Below are 14,092 nucleotides of genomic sequence, written 5' to 3' on the forward strand. Positions count from 1 at the left end.
TCGATTATGCTTAATAGCACAAATCTGCTTCTTAATTGTCAGTAAATTCTGTTGAGATATTGTTCAGATCATATTTTGATATAATAACTGGTTATGGTTTCTTCTTCCTCTTCACTCTTATTTTTGATATAAGTAGTTTGTGGTCTGTACCACAGTCAGCACCTGGTCTAGTCTTGGCCAGTAGAATGTAGATTCTCCATTGTTTGCTTCCTATTATATAATCCATTTGGTTTTTGTGTTACTCACCTGGTGATGTCCCTGTGCCTAGTCTTCTCTCTAGTTGTATGAAAAAACGTGTTTGCAATGAATAAGTTTGTTCATTTAACCTGATGCGTTTCTTTTGCCTAATACAAATCTTCCTACTGTTTTTGATTCTTCTTCACTTCTTACTTTGGCGTTCCAGTCACCTTCCTTTTATATCCTATTCTATTTTACTTTATTTATATACCACTTTTCTCTCATAATATCAGCTGTTGATCCCCCAGTAAATGTTGTTCATAGGTATATTGCTTCCAAACATGAAACAGCTAGTTAAATTTATAATCTGCCTTTCCTAAATGAGTCCAAGCCTGCATAAATGGCTTTCCTCTTCCCCACATCCTCTTTACAACAGTCCTAGTGAGAAAGAGAGAAATTAGACCAGAGTGCACCGTGATTCAGTGGGATTGATACTGGATTTTCCAATAATGCCTGACTCTTGACTCCTACTGCTTAGCTAGAATAACACTAATAGCTGTTAATAGAGCTGTCTTCCACAATTTGTTGTCTGGCCAAGTGAACTGAAAAATAAAACTTAATGTACTTTCAGAGTTAAAAAACTAATCTTTTTTTGTATTAGAATTGTTTTACGACTTCCTTATGCTTTAATGATAATGCCATGTTGCCTTCTACAATCTAGATCCTTCATAGTTTCTGCACCAGAGGTGAGAATCACACAGCCCTCCAGATGTTGTCAAACTACAGCTCCCAGAAGCCCTACCTAGCATAGCCAATGGCAAGGAGTGTTGGGAGTTACAGTCCAACAATATCTGGATGGTCACATAATTCTCACCCCATACTATACATACATACAGCTTGGATTCTAATTATAATTTCTGTCTTTTAGCATCATATTTGAATAGAAATGGTTTTTTTTCTTGCCCATCAGTCCTGAAGAAAATATACCATTTGTAAGTCCATATGTTTTAAATCTTTTCACTGCTGAAATCTACTCAATAAAATCAGTTGCAAGTGCCAGACCCAATAGAGCTGAGATTGTTTTGACAATAGGGAAGAAACCACACTATGTGTGCTAATTTAACACTTCATCTTTTAAAGCTATTCTGACAATTCTGTCTTAAATGTGAGGAGAAAAGCATGTATGTAATGATGCTGTGTAGTGTCAACAAAAGAGACAGTTACATTCTGATATTTTTAAATGAGCCTTGTAAAGATCTTGAGGCCAAAAGTTATTCTGCCACTAAAGATATGGTGGCAGATCTGCTTTCGGTATTTTGTATATCTCCTTAACAGTTTTCATAGATGTGGAAATAATCCATTGAATTTTAACAGCTTGCTTAGAATTAGGACCATCAGATGAAGTCAGATTCTTAGAATCAAAGATCTGAATGGATGCTACTCAGAGACACAGTTGTCACAGAAAAAAAAGTCCAGTCAGTTCATTATGATTTATAGGAAGAGGATAGTGCCTGTAGAACCAGCATCTCCAGCTGACTATAGTCCTGTAGATCAAAAATTAATGCAGAATACCTTGTATGTGTAACATACATAGACCATTCTAGCACATGTTCTCCACCCTTACACAGTTCTTCAAGAGTGATTCACTGGATGCTGATACTACGAAACTGAAAGGGTGACACGTTTTTCCTACTTCCAGCATGGAGGGATGCTATGCAGATAAACTGCATATTATTGTAGAGTAGTACCAGTTAATCAGATTGTGGCAAAAATAGAAAAAAACTGATTGTGGTAAATCCTTTCTTCAGTACCTGCATTAAAAAAAAGGGCTAAAATAGTATGTTCTGGAAACTGAAACTGGGGAACAGTGGGGTAGACTCTGAAGCAGATCAGCTCTATTCATATTTAATGAGGTTTGATAAAATGCATTGTTGGATTCAGACTCTGCTTAGCTTTCTACAGTTCAGGTAATAGTGAGGTAGTTACTGCCATTAACTTCCGTTTTTAAACTGCAAATGTTGAATGGTAATAAATGGCTACTGTCTACATAAAGTGGGAGAGAACCTGTAAGATTATGGAACTCCCTTCCATTAAGAGACCCAGGTGACCTAAAACCCTATTTATATAATTTTTCAAGGAAAAAGCAAATGTTTTACTTGACTTATCTTTCTTGTTTGTTCATATTGTTTTAATTGTATTTTAGCAGAGTTTTGTACTTTGTTGTTTTGGATACTTGTAATTTATTATTTGAATCGTGTATTTTTATGTAGGTTGCTTGCCATTTTGAATAGTTATGTTGAAAAGCAAAATCTAAATCTTTCTCCTCTTTTCTTGCCATATAAATTATATTTTTTGTATATTCGCCATATGATCTTTTCTTTCTTTCTTTTTTTGTATTTGGACAGACATCTCTGAGGCTGTTGCAAGAAGCAGTGGTGTAAAGCGTAAAAAGATAATAACTGGGAACCATCAAACAAAAATACCAAAATCGCCTTTGAGAACCCCTATTCGGGCAAAATCCAAAAAAAAAGTAGAAGAACCTTCTTCTTCTTCAAATATTCTTCCTGATACTTCAGAGCTCCTAAAAGAAGTACATAGTTTGGGTACACAAAATGGGAAGCAAACCAAGCAAAATGAAGGGATGCTTAGCAGTGAGGTAGCAATTAAAACATCCAGATCTGAGACTTCACCACATAGCAAGTTGTCTCTGTTACCTCAATCCTTGGACTTGAATAAATGGCCAGTAGAAGACTACAGTTCAGCCCAACCAGCTAAAAAAGGCTCCACTAGCTCTTCAAGTACAACCAAGGTTGACAATAATGAATGTATTAACTTTGTTGATTGTACTAATTCATCCTCCTGTACAAATACTGCATTTGATGTCTTACTGAAAGCTATGGAGCCTGAGTTAAACACCTTAGCACAAGAGTGCCCTTCTGGTGGGATGCAAATAGAACAACTGAGACCAAATAAAACAGTAAGCGCCTCTTCTTCTCTTACATCCAATACATCAAGTGTCCAAAGTCCTGCTGCTTTGCTGCAACAAGAATTCATAGCTGGATCTCAGTTTTATCCTTGCACTTCACAGACTGTGCATGTAGCAACATCAGGGAAGACTGAACAAGCACAGATTCATTCAGTTGCTCCGTCACAAGAGCAAGTTCTTACTAAAGTTGGGCAACAAAACCAACAAATTACAGTGTGCCCCAGTTTTACTAATTCACTGGTACATCAACCAAATCAGGAAAATCTCAAACTCCAGCATATATACAGCATAGCAGTAACTTCTTCAATAATCAACCCCCAATCTTCTGTTACTCAGGCATTTTCTCAAAACCAGCTAGTAGCAAAATCATCAGCTTTGTCAATTCATCCCTCTAGCTCCACCACCCAGTTACCTATAGCTCCCTTGTACAATTCAGCCCAGATAGCTTCAGTCGTCAACCATGGTGTAGAACAAATATGTAACCTTCTGAAAGTCCAGAAGCCTAAAAAATTGGGGAAATATGTATGTGAGTATTGTAACAGGGCTTGTGCCAAGCCCAGTGTTCTCTTGAAGCACATCCGCTCCCACACAGGAGAACGACCATACCCTTGTGAGACTTGTGGATTTTCCTTTAAGACCAAAAGCAATCTGTACAAGCACAAAAAGTCTCATGCCCATGCTATCAAACTTGGACTTGTCCTCCAGCCAGATTCTAGTGAGTTGTTTCTCTCCCATGAATCAGACAAAGCACTTAGCATCCATTCAGATGTGGAAGAAAGTGGTGACAGTGACGATGAAGGAACAGCTGATGAAAGGCAAGATGAGCAAGCATCATTAGAACTGGAGTCTGCACCCATAGTGAAAACCCTTTCTAATTCTGACTCATTGCACAAAGGTAGTCCCATCCCACTAAGCAATCCAGAATATGTATTAGGTGAATCTTCATTTCAGGACTCAGTGACACAAGCAAAGACAGCTTTGCCTAAAGTGATAGTTTACCCTGTAAATGTTTCACCTTTAAGAACTGATAGCCCCAAAGTAGCAGACTCAGACTCCACAATTTCTACAACACAACAACAGGGGGACCTGAAAGTCAAAAGTGTGAAACCAGATTTAACACACACAGATTTTGTAAGGGAATCTGATACTAAGCAGTCTCAGAGAACAGAAACAAGTGTTTCTGAGGAACAGCTTGTGCCATCTGTAGGGACCGCAGTACATGCACAGCTACAAAGGCAGCAAGCAACAGATTGTTCTCAAGATCAGCAAGGAAAATGTCTCCTGAGCCCACGAAGTTTAGGTAGTACAGATTCAGGCTACTTTTCACGTTCAGAAAGTGCAGATCAGACCATGAGTCCACCAGCTCCATATATGAAGGGATTGTCCACTTCTGAAAAAGACGCAAGTAAGAGTTGTGTGCCACGTATGAGCAGTACTGTGGCATCTGTTGTTCAAATTGACAAAACACTGCTTTCATCTGGCCAGATGAGACCACCTCTAGCAACTAAAACTCTTGAAGAGCGCATTTCAAAATTAATATCTGATAATGAGGCTGTGGTGGATGACAAACAGTTGGATAGTGTGAAGCCACGGAGAACATCCCTTTCAAGAAGAGGCAGTATTGATTCGCCTAAGTCCTACATTTTTAAAGATTCCTTCCAGTTTGACCTAAAACCAATGGGTAGAAGAACTAGCTCAAGTTCTGATATACCAAAGTCTCCTTTTACACCAACTGAAAAGTCAAAACAAGTTTTTCTCCTGTCTGTACCAACCCTTGACTGTTTACCTATAACAAGGAGCAATTCTATGCCTACTACCAGTTATTCAGCTGTACCTACAAATGTTATACCACCCACCCATGCCCTACGCGGAAGTCAGTCTTTTGATGATAAAATTGGCTCTTTGTATGATGATGTTTTTGTGCCAGGGCCTGCTGCTCCCCAAATCCAAGGTGGACACCCCCGCACCCTTGTTCGTCAAACAGCAATAGAAGATTCTTCAGCTACTGAAGGACATGTTTTTGGACCAGCACGCTCTGTAGATGAAAGCTATGGAAGCAATGCATCAAATGAATTCTTAATGGCAAGAAGCAAGTCTTTAGTACAAGGATCAAATGTGGATAAAAATAAAAAGTCACATCAAGGCCGAGGGACAATGTTTGAGTGTGAAACCTGCAGAAACAGATACAGGAAACTGGAAAACTTTGAGAATCATAAAAAGTTTTATTGCTCAGAGTTGCATGGACCAAAAACCAAGGCAGTTATTAGAGACTCTGAACATAAGACAGTTTTAAACAATACACAACCCCAAATCCTTCACTATAGAGTTGCCACTTCAACAGGTGTTTGGGAACAGACATCTCAGATCAGGAAAAGGCGGAAAATGAAAAGTGTTGGTGATGATGATGATGAACCACCAACACATGATGCTATTAGTTTGTCAAAGGACCCAGCAGAGTCAGAGTGTCAAAATAAACTAGGAAATGTGACCACTGTCTCGAAGCATACTTCTGCTATCCTAAATTCTCATAGCATTTCACTTCAGAAACTAGCACCAGATGAACTGGAGACCCAAAGCACCAAGCAGACCATGGAGCCAAAGATGTTGTTGCAGGGAGCAAAACAGATTGTTCCAGTTACACAGGAAAAAACTGAACAGAAAAGACAAGGGGCTGGGATTTCAGTAATACAGCACACAAACTCCTTAAGCAGACCCAGTTCTTTTGAAAAATCAGATTCTTTTGAAAGACTGTCTCCAGTTTCCTTTCAGGATGCTAACAAAGCTGTAAAGCTCCATTCCTTGAATACCATTAGAGTTCAAGAGGAAAAGCGTTCCCTCCTGAGTGCCTCCCACCCTCCTCAAGTCACAGACACAACAAGAGTTCAGCTTCATGAACATCAGCTTATCCCTAATGAAAGGAATGCCCCAATACAACCACTAAGGCTTGTACGCCAACATAACATTCAAGTTCCTGAAATTCTTGTCACAGAAGAACCAGATAGAGACCAAGAATGCCAATGCAGTGATCAGGAGAAGACAGAAAAATTTAATTGGCCCCAGCGTAGTGAAACACTATCAAAGTTGCCCACAGAAAAGCTTCCACCCAAAAAGAAAAGAATTCGCTTGGCTGAAATAGAGCACTCTTCTGCTGAATCAAGCTTTGATTCAACCCTTTCCAGAAGTCTAAGTCGGGAGAGTAGTCTATCACGTACGTCTAGTTTCTCGGCTTCTTTTGATAAAGATGATGTCTCCAAGAATGAGAGTGCTTCCAAAATGGAACCTACTAATAAATCTCTGGAATTCCTTGCAATTCCTGCCAGTTCAAATATGCTCAGTGTGCCTGGCCCTCACTACAGAGAGATGAGACGTGCTGCTTCTGAACAAATTAATTGTACTCAGCCATCTATGGAGATTGCAGATTACAGAAGCAAATCTTTTGATTGTGGGAGTGTAACTCTGCCAAAGCCCACTTCGCTTTCAGAGATACCTGCTTCCAAACTGTCTTCTGGTAGTAGTGGTGCTGGACATGTCCCTCTATTAGAAAGGAGGAGGAGGGCCCTTGTAAGACAGATATCATTAAATATCTCTCCTGAAAAGAATCAGCCTGACATCATGTCAAATTCTTCCTTTCAAACTGCTCCTGCAACAGATATTTCTACAGTGTCCTTTCAGAGGTTGCAGAGTTCTGAAAATATTTCTGAAGAATTATCTTCAGGTTCTCATCACCTCCAGATTTACACCAAACCTTTGCATGAGTCAGTGAAAAGTAACAGTTCTTTTACCCAGTCTTGTAATGAACAGTCTTTAAGTTCTGCTTTGAGTCATCACAACCAGCAAGCTTTGCTTAATCAGAATTCTCAAGCACTCCATAAAGGACCAGCACTTGGGACTCAGAAAGGTAGAAGCATGGTTGCCAGCCAGCACAGTGTACAAAATGATTGTTTTGCTCCCAAATACCAGCTTCAAATTAAAACACTACAAGTAGGACAGCAATACTCTCTAGGTCTTCCAGGCACAGCTGACATAGAGCAAACTAGAACTTTATTAGAGGTCAATACAAAGCTAAATGACAATGTGTCCAAGCCATATGTGGCACAACCTTCACAACAAACTGCTACTGATAGTGGTCACATGTATCAGATTTCACCCTTTGTTGTCCCTGTGCGCATTCACAGTAATATTCCATCTTATGGCTTAGCTACTGTTGCTCCCCTTCCTCACATTTTAGTAACCCAGGATCACTCTCTTTGTAAAGCTAATACTGTATCTGTGCCAACAATCAGTGATCAAATTCATCTGCCAAAATCCCACAAAGATCATCTCAGGTGTTTGCCAAGCTCACAGCCAACATCTGTGTTTGAAAATTTGATTTGTGAAGCAGAAAGCAAAAGTCCAGCTGCATTGGGGTCCTTAAATATGCTTCAGAAAGTGCCAGTTGGCGGACTCTTCCCTCAACAGGAAGCCACAGCCTCGAGTAAACGTATGCTCTCCCCAGCCAATAGTTTAGACATTGCCATGGAAAAGCAACAGAAGCGTGTTAAAGATGAAAGTGGTGCTGCCTGCACAACAGGTGCTATATTGCTACATCCACCAAACATCAACGCTAGTGAGCCTAATAAGCAAAAGAAACCACTCCTAGTGCGACAGATCTGCACCACTGAGCTCCTTGAAAGTTCCTCATCAGATCAAGATGACAAAGGCAGTGGAATCAAAAAGTCATCAGATATGTTGCTGCCTGGTTCAGCTGAATCTGCTCAGTCTGGCATTTCTTTATTCATAAATGAACCTTTAGAACACAACCTACCAACATCTGAAACTGTAGGTTTTGTAATGAGAAAACCACTTGAACCTGCTGTGTTGAACAGTCAGACTTCATTTTTAAAAGTTTTTGATAACAGTCAAGAAAGGATGTCCTTGGGAGTTAATAAGGAAAATAAGCAATCCAGTATGCAGAGCCAAGCAAAATCTGGAACCACTGTGTCTGTTGTAAATGTGGGTGACATACAGCACCTGTCTTTTCCAAGCCTAAATACAGCAACAAATTTTACGTGGTGTTTCCTTTTAAGAAGGAAACCTGTGCATCTGTTACAAAATGAACAAAAGACTTCAGGTTATTCTTCGTGGTCTGTCAGTCCTAACAATCCCAATCCACTTGGTTTGCCAACAAAAGTTGCTCTTTCTCTTCTGAATTCAAAGCAGAAGGCTGGAAAATTTTCTTATACTCAAGCAATAAGTACAAACTTTACAGCTGACATACTGGTCTACTCAAGCAAGTGGAAGAACAACTTACTTAAGGTACTTAACATGTGCATGACACAAATTGATTTTAAAGAGGGAGTTCTGTATATATGTTAAATTGCTTAAATAATTTAAAAAATAGGTAACATTTGCATGTGATGACTTCAGTGTGTTCTGTTCCAGTGTATCTATAATCCTGTTCAATTTGTATTGCTTTATAAATGTTGAATACTTTGATTAGATAATGGAAAAGTTTATCAAATCGAAACGAACTGTTCATAACAATTTGCAGCGAAAGCCAGGTGTTTCTGGGGAAAGTGTTTAGCTATTCATCACATATAAAGTAGACCTGTTGAACCTTGGGCACTCAGTACGTCAGTTTGCTTTTATTTGCCATCAAGTCAACTTTGACTTATGGCAACCCTATGAATGAGAGACCTCCATGATCCTGAACTACTGTGCAAATGGTTTCCTTGATGGAATCAATACCAGTATGTATGTTCTGTTGAATGGATGTACATTGCATGGGACTATCAAATGGATTTAGGCCTAAGCCTTTAAAGGAAGCTGCATCTTATTATAGTACTTTAGTATATAATCATTTGGAAATTACTTTTTTCTTTTTAAGCAAGAAGGAAAGAAATTTTGAAGCATGGATTGGGCATTATGAATACAATTCATTTTAAAAGAGGATTGTAAAATGTAAACAAACAACTTGCAGCCAGCACAATAGATGAAGGCATCCATCCTTGATCTTAAACATTACAGTTCATTTTCAGACTTTGAAAATTAATGACATGATTCACTTTCCTTCTTGAGCTACCTGTTTATATTGAGAAAGAATTTCTGCATTCCAAAATATCCCATCCCAGTCAAATCCTTTTATGTTTAATATAGGCCCGGTACAGAGGGACCCTTTGCAGTTTGCCTATGACGTGCTAGGGTTGCTCGGGGACAGGGCTTGCACACGCCCCACAACCCTAGCACGTTATGGGTGTGCCGCAGCTGCACAGCACCATACAGATGGTGCGTGCAGCTATGACGTACCAGCAGCGCAGTCTCCAAACGGGGCGCTTTGGGGCGGTGGAAGTACGCCGCAAAAAAGGAGCCACTTCCTCACGCTCTTTTCTTGCTGCATAGCAGTGCCACGCAATTTGGTTGCTACAGCACTGCTGTGGAGCAAGGAGAGGCGCCGAGAAGGTGCCTCTTTTTGGCACTCTGTACCACACCATACATACACTAATATAATTTGAATGGAATCTAGAGTAATAAAGAATTTACAATAGATCATATTAATCTTACATCCTCACCAGTGGTGCTGAATAGGTTTGTCATCTCACATCATGCAATGCTTTATTTATGTAGTTACAGTATTTAAAATGGTTGTTCTACCTACCAAGTATCTTGAAGGGGTGTACAGTAAAATTCCAATATTAAAAAGAGAAAAGAAACTCGACATTATATTGCATTGACTAAAAAAAGGTTAAAGGTAAAGATCTGGTAGAATAATAGTGCCTATCACAAGCTCAGTAAGCATGGAGCCAGTGTGACTTACCTTGGGAGATAGCTCCACATTTAATTTTCTGCTATGGAAATATAAGCAGAAGATACTCCATTGTTCATTATTTCTACTGATCTACCTAAAGACTTTTCCTTCAGTATTTAGTTCTTGTTTATGTATGAGGTTTTTGCAAGTACACAGTATGAAGCCATTGTATATGCAGCTCAGTTTTTCACTGTGCTGTTAACAGCTCAAATGCTAGAGTTGACATATTCTTTTTAAGCACAGGTCAGCCCAAGTTAACCAGTTTTAGTGCCATTGATTTTGCAAGCATCTTGTTTGTAGGTATGTGTGTATGTATGAATTCGTATACATGCTGCTTTTCTTGGCAGAGCTCCCATAAAAACAGTTTACAAAATTTAAATACAGTTGCAAAAATAAGTCAATAATAATTCAAAGAAAAACATTCAGCATGAGCAATAAAATACCAATTGTTGATATTCTTCAAGTGTACAGTAATAGTCAATCAAGTAATCGTTTCTGTTGAAATAGAATTCAAACAGTCTTTAATGAGAGAAATTGATGATGATGATGATGATGATGATGATGATGATGATGATGATTTAACCAGATATAGTTGCTGGGGTCTTGAAGTGGCCATTTAAAAGGACCCCTCTTGTGTGCCTTCTGGTTTATACCAATATTTCTGCTAGGCATATTTCTTTGTATGTGGATTTATATTGTTTTTCTAATGTAGGAATTTTTTTTACAAAGTTATGAAAAGCATGTCAAAATTCTCATTATCTACAGTACATCTTCTGGATAGTTTGGGCAACTCTAATATTGCTAATTCCAGGTGATTAATACTATGAAGTATCATTAACAATATGTGAACTTCAAAAAAGGGAAGCAAAGAACAAAACATGATTTGTTTGTCTGCTATTTCTGAATCTTCAGCTTTACAAGATTTTTTAAAATAAACCTAAGGGTTAAGAAGGATTTATTTCTGAAAAAGATATTGTTTAAGACTCTAAATAGTGAAGGATTTCAAGTCCAACATTAAACTCTTCCTGCTCATTTTCAAACAAATGTTGTGTGTGGGTGGGCATACCGAAGAGCAGATTTTACATGTTCTACCATTGTCCAGCTAGACAATGCTTACTTTTTTTTCAGAATGCAAATAAGGAAATCTTTAACACTGGAAGCAGCTCTGAGCAATCCTGGCTAGGTACCCATTTGATTCTCACTGCTATATGTTGCTTGCTCTTTGCCAAGATTTGGTAGACCACAAGTAGGAATGAGTTGATGGTGATGAAATGTTAGAATTGCACTAATTCTTCATACTCAATAAATGTCAAGATACGATAATAGTAAATAGTGAATGTTGTCCCAACTTTAGCAGCTGTCTTGAGCTATTAGAGAGCAGTGTTGTTGTTGTGAACTGCCCTTGAGTCAACCCCAACTCGCCGCAACCTGGTGGATGAGACACCTCCAAAAACCCCTGTCTTCATCCTCTCTGCTTAGGTCCTGCAGGCCCAGGCCTATGTTTTCCCTGTTCAAGTCTAACCAACTGGCATGTGGACTTCCTTGCTTTCTACTGCCATCCACCTTTCTTAGCATTATTGCCTTTTCTAATGATTCATCTTTCCTCATAATGTGGCCAAAGTATAACAGCCTCAGTTTAGTCAGGCTTCCAGGAATAGTTCGGGCTTGATCTGTTCTAGACCCATTTATTTGTCTTCCTGGCCATCCACAGTATCCTCACCACTCTTCTCCAGCACCACATCTCAGACAAGTTGATTTTCTTTCTATCGTCTTTTTTCACTGGCCAGCTCTCACATCCATACACAGGGTACAATAGAATGAACCTTAACTGAATCAGTCATAACTAAAGGCGAATAAAGTTCCTCGTTTAACCAAGATATTCAGTTCTTATTAATAAGATGGCTTGTTACATATTGAAAAAGTACTTTATTTGTTTAATTTTTTGGTAGCCATATGCATTACTTTCTTGTCCTGAGAACTGCAGAAAATCTTGAGATCTGGGAAACCTAGGCAATAGTAATGCAAGTAACAAGCTTGCTTACCTTCAATGCCACAAGTGGCATACCTTCAATGCCACAATTGTTCCATGCAGTTAATGGGAATTCGCCTATTACTATAGCTTGCTCTGAAAATATTCCATATATACCTATTGACTAAATTCTGGCAGTTAGAATCTGTTCATGTAGCTAAGAAGCTGTTTTACTACTGTGTTTATCCCAATATTTGGCTGATACTATTCAGGCCATATTTATATGTTTTTCTAATAAGCCATAAATCCATCATTCATGTTTGTATAAGTGAGAGTTACACAAAGACACTACTGCATAGTTGTATGAATGACCACATGTTTTTGTGGGTGCAGGGTTGAATTCCTTTTTAGATTAATACTTCCAGAATTTCCAATGGCCATGTTTCATTGGGGATTCTGGGAACTGTAATTTAAAGACAGATTTTCCCCAGCCCTATATGACTACCATTCATTTCAGTGGGCCTGTGTTAATAACTGTTCTTAGTGACCTGTGCTTGTCATAGTTAATGTACTTATTAATATCAAGAGAACCTCTTGATATTAAGCAGTGCTCAATACAGGACCAGTAAACATTTTAAAACGTTGTGTTTCTGTGTTACCATTTTATTAAATTGGAATGAGCAAAATTGTTAAGAATGTCAGCTGAACAATTTATACATATGACTATAATTTTCATCAATTAGTCTGGAACTTTGCCTATGTTTGGGGCCATTTTATAGTTTTGGAAAGATTAAAAGGATTAGTTTTCAATTAGTAAATGTAGAATTCAGCATACACACAGGAAAATTGTTCAGAGAGGGAGATTATTAATAATTGGGAGAAGCTAAAGCATATGTTGCCCTTTCAGACAACTGGTATGCTAATTTTCTCTGGCAGCAGAGATACATTTGGAACAAGACTGCTTTGGGGGTCTCTTTTCTGCAGCTACTAAATCATGCACAGACAATCCTGTGCAGAAACCTAAACATATCAAGTTCTTTCAAGTATATAACCATATAAATGGCTTTATAGTGCTGTAGTTTTGCTTTTCCCCTCCCTTTCTTTCCCATAAGCTTAGATGGCTGATTTTTAAATATATATAAATCTTCAGGAAATCATGTACTATAGGCAGGGGGAGGTAAAGGTAAGACATTTTGAAGTATATTTAAGTCATTACATTCAACCATTTCAGGGTGTGCATCTGCTTATTTAATGCTTCTCGTTTCTAAAGGGAATATCATACTTGATTTTTCCCCCCACTGCCATCTCTGTTGGGTGCTTTTAAACTCATAAACATCCCCTTTCCCTAGCCTACAATCTTCCCCTTTTCCCTTGACCTCAATGATTCCCATACTGTAAATCGAGCAAGTATATGGACTTCTTCTAGAGGACAAGAAAACATGCTGTTAGGTTTAGTCATAGACTCCAGATTATAGGGGGATGAGGCAGTTTTTACTGAAATCAGTGTTTGGCAGATGAAATGCATCTTTCTCATATCATTTACATACACTGTGTCTTCAAACAGACAGGGCAAAAGGAGCGGCCAGAGGCCACTTGCACCCCAATCGCTGCGGGACTGCAGCAACTGCATGCACCCAGCCCTGGTCCAGGTCACTGCTGGAGTCCTGAGCTGGCCAGCGAAAAGGAGCAGTTTTTAATCCTCTCCTTTTTGGCCCGGCTCTTCCAGGTTGGGGAGGGCTTGGCATGGTTTCTGGCTGCGCTCGCTGTGTGCGTCATCTAAACATTATCTCCTGAATGGAGCCAGAAACTGGTTTACTTGGCTCGTCTGTTTCGGGCCTATAGCTCTCTAAATGTGTGCATCCAAGCTCTCCAATTATTTGTTGGTCTACAACTCCATTAACCCTAGCCCAAAATGACCAATGGTGGAGGTGATGGGAATTGCAGATCACTCACATGTGGAAGACTGTATTTTTAATATAAATCATCAGAAAATGGGAATATTAGTTGGTTAAAAAGAGAGATGGCTTATACTTTTCAGAGCAAGATGTCTCAAAAACATTCTCAATACGTATGTTATATATTAAATCATTCATTCCCTGCCACTTGTTCCACTGTCTCTGCATATTTAATTCTCAAATTTGGGTATCCTGAATACTGGTTCTGACCTATACAGTGA

At 38.9% G+C, this 14,092-nt stretch overlaps 1 protein-coding gene across 3 annotated transcripts in view; it reads left to right on the forward strand.

Moving 5' to 3' along the window:
• The window catches only part of HIVEP1 (HIVEP zinc finger 1), a 107,338-nt gene that overhangs the window by 73,350 nt on the left and 19,896 nt on the right, over nt 1-14,092 (forward strand). For all 3 annotated transcript variants that reach the window (XM_089516730.1, XM_089516729.1, XM_089516731.1), the window contains one exon: nt 2,583-8,458. In XM_089516730.1, coding sequence (XP_089372856.1) covers nt 2,583-8,458 — 5,876 coding nt within the window. The remainder of the gene's footprint in view (nt 1-2,582; nt 8,459-14,092) is intronic.

The sequence above is a fragment of the Sceloporus occidentalis genome, unplaced genomic scaffold (genome assembly GCF_023333645.1).
Source record: "Sceloporus occidentalis isolate IW3139 unplaced genomic scaffold, rSceOcc1.0.p SCAF_3, whole genome shotgun sequence".
In the NCBI taxonomy this organism is placed as follows: Eukaryota; Metazoa; Chordata; class Lepidosauria; order Squamata; family Phrynosomatidae; genus Sceloporus; species Sceloporus occidentalis.